Source organism: Jaculus jaculus, chromosome 13 (genome assembly GCF_020740685.1).
Source record: "Jaculus jaculus isolate mJacJac1 chromosome 13, mJacJac1.mat.Y.cur, whole genome shotgun sequence".
NCBI lineage: Eukaryota > Metazoa > Chordata > Mammalia > Rodentia > Dipodidae > Jaculus > Jaculus jaculus.
Window position 1 is genome coordinate 33,117,225 of NC_059114.1, and position 19,627 is coordinate 33,136,851.

A 19,627-nucleotide genomic window follows, 5' to 3' on the forward strand; every position below is an offset into this window, starting at 1 on the left:
CCAGCACTCTAGTGCCTGTGCTGCTTTGTGCATCTGGCTTCATGTGGGTACTGGGGAATCAAACCTGGGGTTGTTTGGCTTTGCAGGCAAGCCCTTAAGTGTTAAGTCATTCCTCCATACCCCAAACTGAGTTGATTTTGAAACATAAAGCAGAAAGGATAAGAAAGAGAACCAAAATCCAGAAAGCTTAATCAGCTGAAAAATGAGAAACCTAAACCACCCAAAACTGCAGGGGCTGTTTTAGCTAGTGGCTCAAAAACAGTTCTCAAAAGTACTCAGATTAGTTGGCAAGGCGGTGCACATCTGTAAGCCCAGCACTCAGAGGCTGAGGTGGGAGGATCGCAAGTTTGAGGCCCACTGGGCTACATAGTGAGACTTTGTTTCCAAACAGAACAAAAGCTGTCAAAAGGAAAGGGAGTAAAGATCTCTAAGATTAGAACAAGCCATAAGAGAGGAAAGCAAGTAGGGTCAACTGTAGGTTATTAACCCTTGCTAAGCCCAGTATTTTGCCTGAACCGACATCATAGAGCTTACCACAGCCCTACTCAGGTCACTCATCCATGACCCCCATTCTCTAGCCCAGAACATAGGACAGAGAGCTTGGGTGAATTGATTCAAGGTCTGTAGCTTATCTGTGTGGGTTAAGATTTGAACCCAGTCAGTCTGGCCCCAGAGCCCAACTGGTGGCCACATGCTGGAGGCCTCAGTGTAGGGAAGTGTATGGGAAGGAGCATGGCTGATTCTGCACACAGGACACAGAGCCTTTGTTTAGCAAGGTCTTACATTTCTGTCCACATCAGCCCCCTTGTTTCCCAGGACACAGAGAATGGCACACTCAGGAGGGAACCAGAGACACTGGGAATTGATGTAATATGCAAAGGCCACTGACCTAGAGGAAACTCTGCTGCACCCATTGAGAAATTTTTCCATGAAGATATTTTGCCTTGAGAAGAATACAATGTGGCTTGGGGATGGGGCTCAATAGTACTGTTGCCTAGCATGCAGGAGCCCTCTGGGTTTGATCCCCAGTACTGCAACAAAGAAATAAGGTGTATGTGTGGAAAGAGCATTCCATCATGCCATAATTTGGGGGTGCATAATTGTCATTCAGGCCTTCAAGCACTTATATGCATGACTGTGTTCTGGTGCTGCCAGAAAGCTGGGTGAGAGGCCTAGCTTGTGGATGTCCCTTTATGGCCATTTCCAACTTGGTGGGGGATACTCTGTCACCATGGTTAGGCATGAGCAAACCGGTTCTCAATGATAGCCCTAGGAACAACCTGTACAAATGCATTCTTATAGAAAGGAATAGCCAGTTAGGGTCCAGGCTTGCAAGTGTGACCCAATCACATGTTCAGTCCTACAGATTCCCATCTCATAGGTTTTTGGCAGACCATGATGTGGTGCTTCTTAGGTATTCCCTAAGAAGCTCTTGGCCCCAATGGTGAGAGGTGCACTCTGGGATTCTGAGGTGACTGGATTTAGCCTTCTGTTTGTACTTCACTGCTAGAACCCATTGTCTAGGTGACTTTGGACAAATTACTCAACTCCTCTGAGCCTCAGTTTCCTTAATAATAAGTAGGCTATGATAATAGTAGGCTTCAGAGATTAGTATGCAGATGAATGAAAGGCTGCATATAAAGTACATGCAGTTTTTGACACATGGAAATTGTTTTTAAAACAATCTTCATTTCCTTTTTTGTACAAACTAGAGTTTATGGTTGAATGACAGGGATTCCTGTGATGTTTTCTTGGAGCACCAATCTTACTCAAATACCATTTTAAGACAAATATTTATATATTAAACAGACAGAGAATCTGTGAATGGAATGTAAACTGTGTGTACTGGTAGTGCAAGATGGCAGCTGCCGAAGTCATCTTTCACCTGGCTGTTGTCTTCAGGCTGCATCCCAGGGCCTCACATTTGTTATCGACCTCCTCTGCTTGAGGGGTCTCATGGGGGACAATTAGTCTCATATTTTAGCTAACCTTTGCTGCTTTTACCAAAGGGATTTTGAGGCCCAGGGGGGAGGTGGGACCATATGGGTTACTGACTATAAATCTAAGACCTTGTTCACTGACTTAACTTCCCTACATGCACAAACACCCCAGCAGCCATGTGTGCTGGAAGGAAACCTGGATCCACCATAGCATCTTCCTGTGAGGGATGAGAAGAACCCTTATGACTCCCCCAGCCTCCTGGCCCAGGGAAAGTTCCTGGAGAAGCAGAGCTGTTTGCTGGTGTTGACTTGTTAAGCCTCCTTACAAAGTGAGAATAGCAGCTGGTTGGGTGGACTCTGACCCAACATTAAAGTTAATTAGAAGTGTCATTCTCCAGGGAACAACTTCCCCTGAGGGATGAGGGGACATGAACATTTTAGAATCCCCTGCTGTCTTCATGTGAGGCCTTTGCCCTACAAGCCTCACCAGATGCTGGCTTCCTCCTTCTCTTCTCTGCCTCAATGTACTACCCATTCTCATTCCAACCCAGAGAGCTATCCAGAAGCTGGGCAGACACTCGGAGAAACCAGCCAGCGATGCTGACTCCAACTCAGCCTCACTGTGCTATATGAGCTTAAGAGAATGCCTTAACTGCTCTGTGGCCTCAGTTTTCTTGCCTATAAGGAGCTGAGCACTTGAGGATCATTTGTGTGAGGAAAATTTCCAGAAGTTTCTACTGAGCAGCTGCTGGGGAGCTGCTTGTGCAACAATTAGGGCAGCTAAAGGCATGAGAAGGACCTGAGATGCACTGAGCACAAGACTCCTGATCTTCTGTCCCAAATAACAAAAGAAGAGGGATTCCTGCTCTCTCGGCTTCAGCCTTTGGCAAAACTTGATGTCCTGAGTGGCTGAAGACATAGCCAACCAGGCAGTCTAGTGCTTTCTTCAAGGAGATACAGTGTCCACGTAGTCTAGGGCTGTGTTCATGAGGTGTAGTGTCCAGGAAGTCTAGGGTGTGCTCATGAAGTATACAGTCCAGGATTAGGGGTGGTGTAGAAAGTACCTCCAGACATGATATTTCACCTTATTCAGGTCTTACCTAAGACTTTGTGTTACACACTGAGATATGTTCAGACAATTCAGAGAGAGCCTCAAGTATATTTAACCAGCTTGTGGTGTCCCTGGGAACTACATTTTACAGTCCCTACTCCTGAGAAGGGAAGTCTGGTTAGAGGAGGACAAAGAGACTAAGGAGAAAATGGTAATTTTGGGGACCCAGGAAGCTGAATGAAGAGCTCAGTGGTTCACCTACCTGTATGTGGCTAACAGAGTGGTGGCTACTACTGTCTACATCCCCAACACTTCAGCAGGACTGAGCCTGTGATGCTCCAGGAAGCACCTGGCCCTGGCTGAGGCCACAAGCCAGGACACCAGACAAGTTTCCAATTCTGAGATTGTAGATGACAGGAGTGGCAGCTCTTGCTCATGGAGTGCCAGGTTCTGCTCTGACTGATTGCTCATATACATAATGTTACGTAAATGAGTTGAGGTGCCTGGAACAACAGGTATTCTTAGTGAGGGCCATATATATGACATGTCTTTCTACCAGTTCTTAAAACAACCCTACAATGTAGGCCAAGGGTAGTCTACTGCAGCTATGAGGAGGGCAAAAAGGGTTTATTTTGTCTTCAGACTCAAGGAGAAGGTCCATGAAGGCAGGGGAAATGATGGCATGAGTAGAGCATGGACAGTACCTCCTGGCCAACATCAAGTGGACAACAGAAGCAGGAGAATGTGCCAAATACAGGAAAGGGAAAGCTGGCTATATACCCTTAAGCCTGTCCCCAACAATACACTGCCTCCAGGAGGCTCCAATTCCCAATTTGTCACCAGCTGGGGACCTAGCATTCAGAACACATAACTTTATGGAGGACACCTGAATCAAACCACCCCAGAGCCATTTTCTTCTCTTTCCTCTCTTCTCTTTTGTCTTTTCCTCCCTCCCTTCCTCTCACTCTACATGTATTATTGAGTACAACCTCTTCCTACCCAGGCAAAGTCCCAGAGGGAGGAGAGCTTCTGTGCAGCCGGGGAAGCTCAAGGGCGGATACACTCCCAGCCCGTGATTCTGACTAGAGTCAGGGAGGAGGCTGTGCACTGTGGTGGCCGATGTTGCCCCACCTGCTGAGCATTGGCTGCATAGCAGGCATCAGGTGCCAAGGGCTGTGACAGGTGCACAGGGGAGGTGAGCACAATGAGCTTTGGAGCTGCAAGCCCTGGCTAGGCTAAGCCAATCAGATCACTTCTCTCACCTCCACTCTGTCCATTATGAGCTGTGATACCAGAATGAAGCTCTGTCATAGCTCCAAGACTGCAGACTAAGCCCCCAGCCAGGGCCAGGCACACTACCTTTTTCTAAAAAAATTTTTCGTTTATTTATTTGCAAGAAAAGAAAGAATGGGCATGTCAGGGCCTCTTGCCACTACAAATGAACTCCAGATGCATGCACCACTTAGTCCATCGGGCTGTATGTGGGCACTGGCGAACTAAACCTGGGCTGGCAGCTTTGTAAGGAAGTACCTTTGACTGATGAGCCTTCATCTCAGCCCACAATCAGTGAATTTTTGTCACATTTTTTAAACTTTTTATTGGCAACTTCCATACATATAGACAATATATCATGATCATGGTCCCCTCCCAATCCTTCCCATTGCCCTCTTCCAAAGCGCCCTGTCACTGAGTCCTTCTTTTCCAACAAGTCTCTTTTCTATTTTCATGTCACCATTATTTTCCTCTATTATGTAGATCTTGTGAGGTCATGAATACCATGGCCACTTTGTGTTTAGAAGCCAGTTTGTAAGCATTCCTCCCCTTCCTGTGGCTCTTACATTCTTTCTGCCACCACTTCTGCATTGATCCCTGAGTCTTGGAGGGTGTGATAGATAGGTCTCATCTAGTGCTAAACACGCTACTGTCACTTCTTCTCAGCACTGTGGTGTGTTTTGAGTCACCCCAGTGGTCACCATCATATGCAAAGAGAAGCTTCTCTAACCAAAAGTGAGAGCAGCATTAATATATGAGCATAAACATAAATATTTAGAGGGCAGTTTGGTGAGGATATGTCCATTTAGCCAAACATAAGTAGTAGTCCCCACCCACCCACCCTCTCCAGCCATAGGCTTTTGATTAGGTTTTCAGTGCCAGGCATGAATTCCCTCAATTCCAAACAGAGAACAGTTTCCCCCCCCAAAAGACATGTCACTCTTGCACAAACTGGTACAATTGACCTCGATAGCCAGCTATGAAGCTTGCAGGGTCATTAAAACTACTGATGACTTTTCTCCCCCAACAGGCTGCATAGCTCTTTCCAACATTCTGACAGCTAGTCAACAGGGAGGAGGCTTCCAGCTCAGTTCCAGCTTGATTTCTCAGTGACCTGCAGCCCAGGCATGTGGAGTCTTCAGCAATGGGGTCACTGCTAGCCAGTACTGCAGTCTGAAGGAGTCAGGCCAGCTCTAGACTCCAAGGAAGCCCCAGCACCACTCCCATGAGCTGGCACTGAGTTCAGGGACAAGCAGTACATGCCAAACTGTATGGGGTTAGCATTATGAGAGTGCATGGCTTGGAGTACCAGGATCCTATAGACAAGGTCCTATACTATGTACTGGACTGCTAGAACCTATATGGTCTATGCCCTTAGGCAAATGGTGAATCCTCAACAGGTCTCAGTTTCCCCATTAGTTTGGAAAGGAGTTTGGGTCTCTGGCTTTCAATGGTTCTTTCAGTCTAATTTCCTTAGAGATTTTCTCGCCTGGGTCTCAGATAATGCCCAGGGTCATCACAGGCAACTGGTAAGAAAAGGAGTATGTCAGACCTCAGCCAGGCTTGGTCTCCCTCCCTGACTCCTAGACTGAGAGACACTGAGCTTTTCTGGGCCCACTTTCCAGGCACTGTGGCTTCTATAGAGGATGCTCTGATGGGCCCCTGAGTGGGCCAGGTTGAAGTGAGGCTCAAACTGAAGGGAGAGGGAAAGAAAGAGGTTGTGCCCTGGGAAAACTGAGGGAGATGACTGTTAGGTTTGACTGGGGTCCAGGATACCTAGCTGCAAACTAAGACTCAGCCACCTCATGTGACATTGAGAGTGATGGCCTCACCTTCCTTCCAAGGGTCTATAAAGAACAGATGAGGCAAGCCTGGGTGGGGTCTGCAGGAAATGGCTGATTACTGTGTGCATCTATGGGGCCCAGGCTTTGGGACAGTGCTTCCTACTCATCATGTCATCCCATTCTTGTCTCCACATAACAGACCAGCAGGAAGTATCATGGCCCACAGCTGCACATCTTGCAAGAAGCTGGGCTGGGGTTTAGACAAAGATCTGTCTGGTACTGATGCCTGGTTCTTTCAACTACTGTCTGGCTTTGAATGAATCCTATTTCACAGACAGGAATACTGAGGCTCATACCATTCAATAAGTCTGACATCTGACTCTCTATCAGAAAGACTGACCAGGGACACACCTAGGATTCACTGACCCTAGAAAGTTTTATATATCTCTGCTTGAATCCCACAGGCACCCAAATTGAGGGCAGGGGAAATCACCTCATACACAAAGACCTAAGACTTTCCTCAGCAGCCCCAGGTTTGACCACGAGGAAGCTCTGGCTCATGGTGGCAGGTGGCATGGAGTTCAGACCTCAGTTCAAATGAACCCTAGAATCAGAATGTCCACCATGGTTTTGGAGGCAAAGACTGAGAGCTGAGACAATCCCTCTGCCCTTTGTAGCTGAAGGAACTGGATCTCAGTTTCTTCTTCTGTGAAATGGGACTAACAATTGCTTTCTCCCAGAGATTTAAAAATAAAAAAGGATGAGTGAGATCAGCTGTGCGAGTTTTCACATCCCAGCAGAGTCTGACAGGAACTGGTACCTGGTGCTTCATGACTATCATTATTATTATTTCTGTGTCCCCCTCCTGCCTTACAGTGCGCAAACAGGAAATTATAAAAGTGACAGAGCAGCTGATTGAAGCCATAAGCAATGGAGATTTTGAATCCTACACGTGAGTCAGTTGGGCTCATTCTGCATGTCCTGCCTTGATCTGGTTCAGGGATGCCAACCCTGACCCTGAGCCCACTCTCTTACTCTGCATGTGCTCTGAATGGGACAGAAAGCCTACCCTCAGCCTGGCTCAGCACTCACTCCCCCGCCTCCTCCAAGCTTGGTCCCAAGAAGAGCTCTAGCAAAGCTCCTTTGCTTACCCAAAGAGAGAGGGGATGGTTTGCACCCCAACGTGGGAAGAATGGACAAGAGCAGGCAAGGATTCAGAGGGTATGTACTTCAGTGAGCAGGAGTGCCTCAAAGTAGAACCTTAGGTCTTCTGGGCAAGAAGGAAGTGTACACACAGCAGCATAAAATGAAGAGATGGTCTGAGACATCCTGTACACACACACAGTGTACATACTTACCCTGCGCCAGCCCTTGGAGGGATGCCTGTGTGCACAGTCTGGACTTCAGCACCCCCTAGTGGTCCCTTTCCTGGTCTGGCAGTGAAACAGGTCCTCCCTCATTAAACCCTCCCTAGGGAGAGCAGATGTTCAGGCTTAAGCCTTGGCCAATGCTGAGAGACCAGAGCCTGGTGACCCCACACATGCTTTTTAGTAGAAAAACACTGCCAACAGAGACAGAATGACCCTTGCCTGTTGGGTTAATGTGAAATGGCAATATCATAGCTGGGAATGCTCCTGAGCATCCTGCTCCTGGTTTCCCTGGTGCCAGGAGCTTCGGGGTACATTCCATCCAGGGGAAGGCTTTAGCAGCAGTTGGTGACAAGGCCCTGGGAAACCACTAGCTCTCTCTGGAGGAACCAGGCACTTGGAAGGTGCATGTGTGAGATCAAGGCCAGCATGTACTATACACTTAACTGTGCATGCACCTGTATGTGTGTGCACAGTTGCAAGTACCTGCATGAGGAGTGTGCTCAGGTGTGTTCTGGAGTGTTGCATTATAGCATGGAAGCAGGCTATGTCTCTAGGCTTGTAACCACCCCTAAAAATGTTAAGCTGGGATGCAGCAGGCTGATGGCCAGGGAGCAAGAGAAAGTTGAAAAACCCTTCCCACTCCTATGATATCACTTCCTCTGGCATCTGTAGCCTGCACTAGGTTCTCACACTTTCATGACCAAAGTCTGCCCCTGTATATCCTTGCATCAGCTCCTTTATCCTCCTGAGCCTTGGTTTCCCCATATGTATGATGCTGTTGGAGCAGATGGTCTCTGAGACCCCTCATTCTAGAAGGCAGGACCCCAGGCACCTCCACAAGCAGGGATTCTGCATGGGGGTGTGCTCTATCTCCTACATGCTCAGCATTCACACTCCCACTTTTGAAGGATCCTGGACACCCCATTCAATCTGAGCACAGCCCAACTTAATCCAACTGTAGAACTTGAGGTCCTGAGTGCAGAAGAAAGTTGTGTGGGGTCACTAGCAAGGGTCTTGTGCATCTCAGCAATGTCTGGATCTGACAACATTTTGTATATCTCCATTTCCACCCTGGGCTGGGCCATTGGCCTGCCTACAGGCAGTTCCTGTCTCTGGCTTCATTGCTTTGATCATGGAAGATCTTATAAATCTGGGAATGGGGAGAGCATGTGTTTTCTTCCCCTGCCTGGCAGTCACCCCAAAAACATGGCACCTGGATGGGGGTAGTCCACTAAAGACACATAGCCGCCTTGTGCTGAAGGCCACCCCAGCCACAGCCGATGCTCCCCATTCCAGACAGCACTTTCTCTAATGCTGTGTTCCTCATTTGCAGAAGAAGAAACTGAGGTTCACAGTCAGGGCTGCTCCAGCCGTAGAGTAAACCTCCTCTCTAGGCATACACCTGGTTTGGTGAGCAGTGGTCATCTTATATAAAGGAAACTCCACCCACACACCCCAGAAACACAAATCAGGAAATGCCCCTTACCTTGGGTGAGGCACAGTGGACAGAAGAGAGCAGGCTGTGGTTCTCCAGACCCCCCAGCAACATCTGTAGGGCATGGCATGACACCATGCTTCTAGGTACTCTTGTTTGAAGAGCTCAAGCCACATGCTTGGAATCTTATCAATAAGTGGCAGAGACAGTGTACAAGTCACCCCTCCAAGGCTCATCACTCCTTCGTGCTCATACCTACTCACAGGCTAGTCCTCTAAGAGGGCAGTGGGAAGTCTCTCTCCCAGCTCCCTCTTTCCTCTGGCTTCCTTCCCCCAGGAAGATGTGCGACCCAGGAATGACAGCTTTCGAACCTGAGGCCCTGGGGAATCTGGTCGAGGGATTGGACTTCCATCGATTCTATTTTGAAAACCGTGAGCAATCTCCCTTCTCTCTGGGGTGCCCATTGTCTGCTCTCCTTCCATGTCCTGCCAGATGGCACAACAGGGTGATGGGCAGGGCCCCAGGGCAGCTTAGGAGCCAGTAAAGATGAATATACCATGTGGATAGGGGAGGGTACCTTCTTGGTTCCTTCTGCACTGACTGCTAACTGTCCCTCCTATGGCTGAGGATGGGGCAAGACAGAGGTAGGTCTCCAGAGATCAAGAACATGCACAATAAGCCCTCTCAGCCCTTTTCTGCCCTTGAACCTAAGAGGGTTCCTAGACAAGGGAAGCTTTGCATGGGCTAACCCCCAAAAACTGGATGTCTGAGGTCAATCCAGCTGCTCAGCTGGTAACATGCTGGCTTCTGTGTTATAAGGCACATTTCCTCCCCAAACCCATGTGGGTAGTTTAGAAGAGATGGCAAGTTTACACTCTGTGGCCTGCCTGTTCACCCAGGTCTCTATCCCACATGTCTTAGTACCTGGGCCTTTCCTCTGTGGAGAGACCCCAGCACTTTACAAGCAAGACTGGCAGGATGCTGAAACTGGGCCTGGGCCAGAGTTCTTTCTGCCGGTCTGTGTCTCACCCAGGAAAGGGGTCAGACAGGAACTAAGCTAAAAGCACATTGCTTAGGACATGGAGGAAGGACCTGAAGGCAGTACATTCAAAGCCCCTCAAAACAAAGGGGACCTATCAGGTATATGATTTTAGGTGGTGTCTCATGCAGCAAGAATGCTAGTCCTGTGTGATTCTCTTCAAATGCTCTGGCTCCATCAGCAGGCAAGGGTCAATTAGGTGCTAGCCTGTCTTTCAAACTTCTCTTTATCAGGTCTCAGCTCGGTTCTCTTGCAAGCAAGAGCATGGGTCAGGGATTACCTAATTTTATTTTGTCTTCACCAGATGTGTTTTCTTTGGAGATAAGCACATTAGTACATCAAATCAACCATGGAAATAGTTTCATGAGGTAAACACAGGTGATACACCTTATAAGAAATAACCAGAGTTGTACTGCCGGAACTGAAGGTCTAGCCCAAATCTGTCATTCAAAAGGAGAAACTGAGACACAGAGAGGGAAAGTGAATTGTCCAAAGGAATCCAGAAATGTGGTGACAGACCTGGCCTTGTCCCAATCCTGAGAGCATTCCCTTGCTACTGGGGCCCATTCGCCTCCTCCTACCCCAGGCTTGCACCCCTTCTGGCTAAATTTTAAAAAGTACAGAGACTCCAAGCTTTTCCCCACCTTATAAAAAGCTGTAAAGAAGAAACTGCACCATCATAATGTACTAGATGTGATCCCCAAAACTAGCAGTGAGAACTGACTATCCCAAACTGGAGCCCGGGGCCCTCATCCCGAAGCTCCATGGACTGCTGAGGCTGTCATTATACCTCTGTGCTTTGGGAGCACCAGTTCCAGTATAATGGGTCCAGCTCCCCATGGAGCTGAGAAGAGACCAGACCGAGGCTCAACTCTGAAGACCCAGTTCATAAAGCATCTTACACCCATCTTGCCCCCGCCACACACACACACACACACACACACACACACACCTCATTTAGGTGCCTTCCTAGCCCCTATAGTGTTCTGGATTTAAGCAGGTCAATTTCATCTGGCTCTATAACTCATCTGGGCTCCACACTTCTATGCATGCAAGACACTGATTCGAAAATTCCACACCCACCATGCTTGAAGAATTTAGCATGCTTGAAGTCCATTATATCTTAGCTGGGATGTGATGTCCCTCTTGCCTAGGTTATCTAGCAGTTCTGCCTTGACTCCCCCAGCTCGCTGAGCCCTGTCCCAGAGACTCCCCAGCTGCCAAGGAAATAGGCAAAAGTGCCTTCCTTGAGATAGCAGCTGGAAGTTAAGAAAGTGAAGGAATAAGACAGGAGTTTCCCCAGTTGTGTCTCCTCAGCCCTTCCCATCCCTGCCTCCAGTGTGGTCCCGGAACAGCAAGCCTGTGCATACCACCATCCTGAATCCCCACATCCACCTGATGGGTGATGAATCTGCCTGCATCGCCTACATCCGTATCACACAGTACCTGGATGCGGGTGGCATCCCCCGTACTGCCCAGTCAGAGGAGACTCGCGTCTGGCATCGCCGGGATGGCAAATGGCAGATTGTCCACTTTCACAGATCTGGAGCACCTTCAGTCCTGCCTCAGTAAGAATCCATTCCCAGGGGAAATAAAGCGTAGGCCTGATTGGGGTGGAGTGAGCACTCCCACAGTAGGCTGCTGCCCTCTGCCTCTGGAAGGCTACAGCGGGAGTGGGAAGACCCCAAGAAGGAGATTGGGGAAGAGCTGGAAAGGAAGTTGGGAGACAGTATGGACTCACCTGAGGCGGTGGGCGGCTGCTCTGGGGCTGCACCCTGCCACTGTGTGTACTGTGTTTTACAGTTGAAGGGCCAGGCTGGGGCCACCGTACTGCTGCATCGCAGAGATCCGCTCTTTTTCCGTGGAATGTGGCTGCTGGTTATTTCCCTCTTGGATTTTGCTGGAATTCTCCCTCTCACATCACCCTACCATCATCACCTCTGTACCTGCATCGAGAAAATCTGCTTATTCAAAAAAACCACCACAATGTCAGAGCAAAAGGCCAAATCTTCGCATTTCATCTCTTACTCTTCCCCTGCCAGGAGGGTCCTTCCTCAGGCTTGGGTACCCAGGGTGCTGGTCCCAAGAATCTCCCAACTTCCACCTGCCATTGTTGGCCTGGCCTGGCCTTGGCTGGAGGCGCAAAGGCTTCCACCTCTCTGTTTACCAGGCACTGAGGAGAGCATGTCACCAGGGTCCCTCTTGGGCCCCTTCTCTTCTGGTCCCTGGGGAAGCATCAGTGAATCCCCCAATCTCCAAGCCAACCTCTCTGGAGGAGAGAAGCTGATGCCAGGAGCCCCTGTCTGGAGCACTGCTGTCGTCTCTCTCCTACACTGACGTCGTGGTGTAGTCAGACTGCTGCAAGGTTCACCTCCAGCACCTACCTGCCTGGCCATCCTCCGTCATCCTTGGAGAATTCCAGCGTCGTCCATTTGACAGATCTGATTGAGTTTCAGGGGCAAAAAGCAAACAACATTTAGGTATCACTTCTACTTGGACGCATGCCTTTTTACAGCCAAACTTCTGTGTATTTCATAACTGGATTTCATGTTAATGTAATACCTAGACCTCTCAAAATATTGTGAGGAGGGTTGGAAATCAGGTGGGAAGAAGGGTGAGGGGGAGTTTTTATTCTGTTTTGGATTTTATTTATTTATTTTTTTGGTCCTTTATGAGGTGACTTCAGCCCCCAGGGAGCACAGCCTCCTTCCATTCTGGTCCTGAGGAGAGCTGACTCAAGACTTCTTCCAGAGCCAGTGTAACCAAGACACAGCACATCAGGGCTGGGTAGGGAGTTGTCAGGATGGAGACATACAAGCTTTGCTTTGCTTCCTTTGCACACTGGAGTCCTCACTGCTGTGCTTTTCAGGACTTCCTCCTTTACAACTGTGTGCAGCCTCCATCCCTACCAGCTCCAAGCACTCCCGAGAATGTGTCTTCATTTCCTCTCTCCCCTTGACATCTGATGGCCAAAGCAGAATTCTAGAAATCTCTCCTCTCCCCACCCCTCCACGTTGGATGGCATTCTCTTCTTCCATTTCCTCTCTCTCTCTCCTTCTTCCGGGATTGGCTCTCATGTGGAATGCCATGGCTCACCCTTGGGGATCTCCTGTCTGCACTGTTTTCTTTGCATGACTTTATATGCAGTAAGTATGTTTAAAAACAAACAAACAAAAAAAAAAACAAAACAAAACAAGAAAAACATTCAGCAAAATCAAACTACATGTTTGGGACAAAAAAAATAATAACACTAGAAACTGTATTCTCAGTGTTCAACTCAGAGTTATGTTGCCACCTCTGTGCTTTGGCCTCTGTGTGGCCGTGTTTTGCCAGCATGAGATATTGTCCCCTTGGGAGGATTCTAGGGAAGAAAGAGCCAGGTTTTCAAGGCTTGAGGAAAGGTTCTGATTCTCCTAGCCTTTCTAAGGTTGGTTAGGGAAAAAATGGAGGGGATATTTAATCCAGAACTTTCTGGTGCCCCCTTCATTGTGAGCTGTGTGCCAGGCTTTTCTTTCAAATACTGCGGCACAGGGACAAGTGCAGACCAGAAGAGTGGCTCTGGTGTTCAAGTCACTCCACTGTCCTCTGTTTTCAGCAGAAAAGTTGCTGCCCAGGCCCAAGGGTGGGCTCTTGGTCTACCCCATGCCCAGGGACCCTGTTGTCCCAGCAGCAAAACCTCTGTGAACTGCCCGTTCCCCACAGCTATCTCCAGCCAAAAGTGAAAGAGGGTGTGGCCTTCACCAAGGGATGATGCTGTAATTTCAAAGCATGTTCTGGTCCCTTCTTTAGCCTCAGTTTCCTCCTCAGTGTTCCTACCCAGGCCAAAGGAGCACCAATGCATGATAACAGGAAGCTCACTCCAGCTGTGAAAGCTTATGGGGTTTGTCTACAGTCAGGCCTTCTATTCATTCTAGGCCTGGCCAGTCGCCACCCTGTCTCCCACCTGTTCTTCATTCCCCTCTTTGGTGCCTGTCTACTGCTTATCAGAAGTGGACTGCAGGGGAAAGAGAAGTGATTGGGAGAGGTCATAGGCATCAACCCTCAGCCCTGACCAGTCTTGCTATGTAACCTTGGGTGACTTCTTCTCCCTCTTGGGGTCTTAGTTTCTCCACTAAAAGAAACTGAGCAGGAGGACACCTATGTCCCTCCCTTCACTTGGCTGACACACCTTTTGTCCTCTGAGTACCTCTCCACAAGCAGAGAAGCAGAGGCAGGTCCCTACTCCAGTCTGAAGTGGCCCCCAGTGCAAAGGCCACTCCTGCGGGTAGGCAGCCACCTGATATAGACCAGGGTGACCAGGTCTACATGGAAGCAACCTGATGTAGGCCAGGGCATCAGGGTGACCCTGATGTGGCAGGCAGGGGAACTGGCACATAAAAGGTATCTGGAGCCCACCCTCACCAGACTAGCTCCAGCTCCTCCCAAAACCCTCTAGATGCAAAAATAAATAAATAAACAAACAAACAAACAATAAAAAGCTAAAGCCAAGTCAAAACCCAGGGTCCAGCATGCAAATATGTTTACAGGAAAATATCTCCTGGGTTTATGTCACTGTGGCTTGAATCCTGTCAATGACCTCCTGGCTCCCTTCAAAGGGAGACCCTTGGGGGATGTGTTTGCCAGGCTCCTCATGCTGATTTCTTTTTTATTGTTTTGGAATTTGTTTCAGTTCTTTCTTTTCTTTTTAAATATGTGGCTGTGAATTTGAATGATCACTGCTGAAACTTTCTGCTATTGGGGGGTGGGGAAGGGAGAAAGGGTATCTGTTTTATTCTTGGTGTTTTCAGTGCAATAAATAGCTATAAACTTCTGTGACTCCAAGTTTTCCTGTCTCGGTCAAGCATGGGTCCACTGGAGGTGTTTCCTGTGTCAGAGACCCCCCCTGCTGCAAAATACAAGTCCTCATTCTGATTGAACCAGTGTGGGTCACATGGTCAAGGCTGGGCCAATCATGGCGAAAAGATGTCTGGATTATATGCTGCACCTTTAGGGCCAGGGATAGAGTCTGATTCTTTTTGGACCACTGGCGTACCCTTAGCAAGGACAAAAGGAAGGTTATGGATTGTCACAAGCCAAGAACTAGTCTTTCCCAAGGGTTTCCAGGTCAAGGTTCATCTTCAGGCCTCACTTTTCCTTGGATAATGAGAAGGTTACTCCAGGAGAAGCTCTTCTCTTTCCTCAGCCCAATATCACAAACTCCAAAATTCAGAGCACTTGGAGGCCATGTGCTTATTATGCTAAGGGAAAAAAGGTTTCTCAACTGTAAAGATATTTTTGGCCCCAAGGCCTGGCGTAAAAGCCTTGGGTCTAGACAGCAAGATGACTGTGAGAGACCCCATGGGCTACAGGAAGGTTCTCTGAGCTGAACTGCTCACCTATGGTCCAACAGAGCCCCTAACCTGGCTGTGATGATGACAGTGGTTTTTGGATTTCAACAGGGCAGCCAGCTATTGTGTATGTTGGCATGAGATTTTTGGTGCTAAATCTAGGACAAGCATGTGAGATGAGTCTAAAGCATGGCCACTCAAGATTCCACAGGGCCAAGGGGATGTTTTCTGGAGTACACAATTTCTCATAGACTGTAGCCAGGATGCTGCTTTGCAGCTCTAACCCCATTGCTAGTTTGTGGGGTGGTGGCTAGGAGGAGAGTCTATGAGGAGTGTGCCCCTGCACCCTTGTGAGGACCTTCATAGTGAGAGCACAGACCAAGTCTGAAAAGAGCATGAGGGACCTGAGGATTTTTGTTTGCACCCTGCCCTGGATCCCACAAACAGTCAAGATCTCTAGCTCTGCCTTCACAGGCTCAGGATCTTCCACCTGGGCAGTTCAGGGCTTAAACACTAGCTTGCTTGGGCTGCCATTGCCACAAGCCTATGTAATCTTCACCGACAGGCTAGCAAGTCTACACTCAGAATGCACACAGCAGTCATTTTCATCCTTGCACAGCCAATCCTGTGTTTTGAGGGTGACTAGCTACAACATCTGTTACCCCTTGATCGCCAGAGTTCATTCTGTTGATTTGGATGGCTAGGTGGGTGTCTCCTTCCTCCCTCACCACTCCATGTGTGTCCTTCCCAAAGCTGAGCACCAGTCGAATAGGACAACGTTCCCAGAATAGACGAAGACTGCTCTTCCATCAAGGAGCACTCACCTGCTACGACCCCCAAACAAGCCCTCAAGGTACATAGAGCCAACCCTGGTAAGTGTGTGTTGATGAGATGAAGCACAGACAGATGGATTTTACTGACCCATGACAACAATGGCTCTCATTTCCTGGGTGCTGACCAAGTTCAGGCATGTGTGTGCTCTTAGTCCTCAACATCTCTGCAGTGAGAAGCACAAATAAGGAGGCTGTGCTACCAAAAGGTGAGGGAAGCCACCTGATGTGGCTCCGTATGGACAGAGGAAGGGGAGTTGGACCTAAGCCACAGTAAACAGAGCTTCTGTGGGCTGTGCTGGAGCCAGGCTGGGCTCAAAGAAAAACCTCAGGAATGAGCTAGACTCCTGTCTCCCAGGAATGTCTGACACATGTGAGACTGCAAGAGTCGTGCAGAGAAGCAGAACCCAGGACAGGTTAGGTGGGGGCTGGCCTTAGAGGAAAAGGAGATATGTGACTTGGGACTTTGCAGCGATCTCATCAGGATAAGTGTGAGGGACCTGTGGAGACAGGGCAAAGAACTGTGAGAAGCAGGCTTAGAAAAATGTTGTGGAGGCCAGAAGAGCACCAAGAGAGCTAGGAGTCTGGTGGTGTGCCTCTCCAGGATACGAGTGAACCCCAGCAGTTGGAATGGCTTTCTCCAGGCCTGGGTTGTAAATCCTTCAGGAAAAGCACCTAGCAGGTGCTAGGAGTGTTTATTCAGGACAAAGGAGAACAGGTACCATTCCATGGAAATGGCCCCTCTCCTTGTCCTTCTCCCTCCCCATTGTCAAGAACTGAGGGCTTCTCAGGGCAGTCTAGCCCGTCCCTTCCCTGCTTAGCAACAGAAAAACTAGCCTATCCCCCAAGAGAAAAGGGGCAAATATCACTGACAGAGTGACTTTGGGTGAGTCCCCTCTCTGGGCCTCCATTTCCCCATTATAACAATGACCTTGAACCTGTGCTTCTCAAATGTGGAACTGGGGCTAGCTACTGCAGACTTACTCAGGGAATTTGGTAGAAATAAAGATGTATTAGCCTCACTCTCAGGGAGTAAAATCTCTTAGCCTGGGTAGGAATCTGGGCAGCTGGAGTTTCATAAATACCCAAATTAGGGGATCTGTACCAAGATCCCCTCCCCATGTTCCCACAGTTACATTGAAAGCCTCAAGATGCAGTTGTTGGAAAGGTCCACCCCAGGCTTCCCACTTTTCCATCATCCCTAGACTCAGCCAGATGGATTCTGATGGCAGAGTCCTCCCTTGCCTAGAACTCCCACCACCCTCAATCCTGAAGCTTTCTGGGCCCCTGACTGTTATCAGCAGAGTGAAGGCCAAAGCAAGGCTTGGCTGAGATGATTTCTTTTTCAGACATGGTCTTATGTGTCCCAGGCCAGCCTGGAACTTGTTATATAGCCAAGGATGACCTTGAACTCCTGATCTTTCTGCCTCTACTTCCTGAGTGCTAGAATCACAGGTGTGCACCAGCACACTGATTTATGTACTGTTGGTGATGGAGCCCAGGGCTTCTTGCATGCCCGACAAGTCCTCTACCAAACAAGCTACATCCCCGGCCCATCAGATGAGTGGGTTTATCGCTGTGCCCACTCCCACCTTGTTTCCTGCACTCCTGCTAGCTTGGCAGTGGCAACCCATCTGGCTCAATGGTACAACTACCAAGTCTGCCTTTGTTCCTATTCGTGAACATTCTTAAGGATTGCAGCTCACAGATGCAGAAAAAGGAGAGTGACTTTGGTGGGGTTGCTGGGAGGAGGCCAGAGGGGTTGGGCTGCTGTTCTCAACCCAGGCAAAGTCTAAAGAAGCAGGAAGTCAGGTGGAGATGTGTGGGAAGCCATGCTGGCTTTATCAGGCTTTGCTGTGTCAGCTTGTTTACTGCTTTTGTATCCTAATTGTCTGTGCATGAGCACATGATGTTATCCTAACATGGCTGCTCACCTATCCCGATTGGGTGATACATAGTCAGCTGATGAGACTTAAGCCAATCAGACGACACTGCACAATCATCTGACCACTAGTATATAAGCTTGGGGCTCTGTAGGGTCAGGGTCCTTCTCTCTTTCAGTCTGGAGCTCCCAATAAAGTGTGCTTGAGAAGAATCCTGTTGTTGTTGTTCTTCCTGCTGGCGGGAGGGGCACAACAGAGATGGAGAAGGAGGATGCTAGCCAAGGATCTGTGGCAAGCACGTGGAACCTTCCAGAGTAGGCCCAGTGTCAAGGGAGTGGCAGAGACTTGAAGGAACCAAACTTTCCATGAGTCACCGGTAAAAACTGAGCGTGAAGGACAGCGCATGGCAGACTGAAACTGTGCACCCAAGGCCCCGGGAGATTCCCATAGGCCGGCCACTATCTTAACTCTTGGATAAATGTCCCCACAAGCATCTAAGAATTGTGGAGTGTTACACATGGTGACATACAGCTGTGAGAGATGAGGAGCTGGCCTTGAGAATACAGCTACTCCCATTAGTGGGGAAGAGTCCTTCATCCTTTGTTTCCCCCTCTGCCCCTCCAGGAGGGCTCTCACAGGACATAAACTATAAATGAACTATAGTAGCCAGGTGCCTCATTTCAGCATTTCTTGGTACCCAAGGGAACACTTGCTCTGATAAATTCTGGGCAGAAGTGAAGGGCCCTAGGGTGCCTTCCACCATGCCAGTCAGGCCCACATGCTCCCAGGGCTCCCCACAAATTTCAGGGGTGCATGGCAGAAAGACAAGCTGAAACTAGAAGTAGATGACCCACTTGGGGTGGAGAACTTGAACCTGGGCCTGCTCAGCAGGTGAGAGAGTACAAGAACTGCAGGTCCAGAGCCTGGGGCTGAGAGGAAGGCCCGGGGAGGTGAGGGGCAGGGAAAGTACAGGAGATGAAGTGGTAACACAAAACTGGGGCCCTTTACAGCCCTTCTGAGATCACACTGGAATTTGGAGGAATTGAAACCTAGACTCCAAGATCCTCTCATCCTATTCCCATGTTATTTGTTACAGTCACAGCTTGGTGACAAGGTTTCTAATACCATGACTCCAGGTGGGCAGAATGCCTTCATCCCAGAGGGTGTAGCAAGAAGCTACAGGCCAGAGGCCTGCCTGCAAAGGGAGCCTGTCGCTGGTGTGAAAAGAAGAGCCTTTGGAAGATGCTTCTTCATCCTATGCCAACTAGTAAAGTCATCCCTTTCCCCAACTAGAGCCATTAACAAAGGCATAGGAGAGCCTGAGCTATTGTTAAGGGGAATTTATTGATACCTTAAAGCAGCCACCATTCTTCCCCATCAAAGTCCTGCATTTGTAAGGCCTGGGGTTCTTTTATATGGCCAAGTCCTGACTCCTGGAGCTGAGAGCTGGAGGTTCTTCTACTTAGGAAGCCTTCCCAAGCCTGGTCCTCCAGCTCCACCCTTACCAGCGGGGACACCTACCAGGAAAGCTGCCAGAAAAAGAAAACTTCACAGCTTACCTAGTGAAGTCTCACCCATTCTGGAGCTCTGTTTGTCCTTATGTATAATGAAGACTAAGTGGTCTTTGAGTGCTCAGAGTTAATCGCCTTATCCCTAGCTACCTGCCATTAAGACCATGACAAAGCTAGTGCCAGAA

General features: G+C 48.9%; 1 protein-coding gene across 4 annotated transcripts in view; it reads left to right on the top strand.

Moving 5' to 3' along the window:
- Camk2a (calcium/calmodulin dependent protein kinase II alpha) overlaps positions 1 to 13,062 on the top strand; it is a 67,220-nt gene extending 54,158 nt beyond the window's left edge. For 2 of the 4 annotated variants that reach the window (XM_045132273.1, XM_045132274.1), the window contains 4 exons: positions 6,924 to 6,999; positions 9,189 to 9,283; positions 11,195 to 11,459; positions 11,695 to 13,062. In XM_045132273.1, coding sequence (XP_044988208.1) covers positions 6,924 to 6,999; positions 9,189 to 9,283; positions 11,195 to 11,459; positions 11,695 to 11,698 — 440 coding nt within the window. In that variant the 3' untranslated portion in view covers positions 11,699 to 13,062. The remainder of the gene's footprint in view (positions 1 to 6,923; positions 7,000 to 9,188; positions 9,284 to 11,194; positions 11,460 to 11,694) is intronic. The other 2 variants (XM_004664775.2, XM_004664776.2) reach the window with 1 other exon arrangement.
- The last annotated feature ends 6,565 nt before the right edge of the window (positions 13,063 to 19,627 follow it).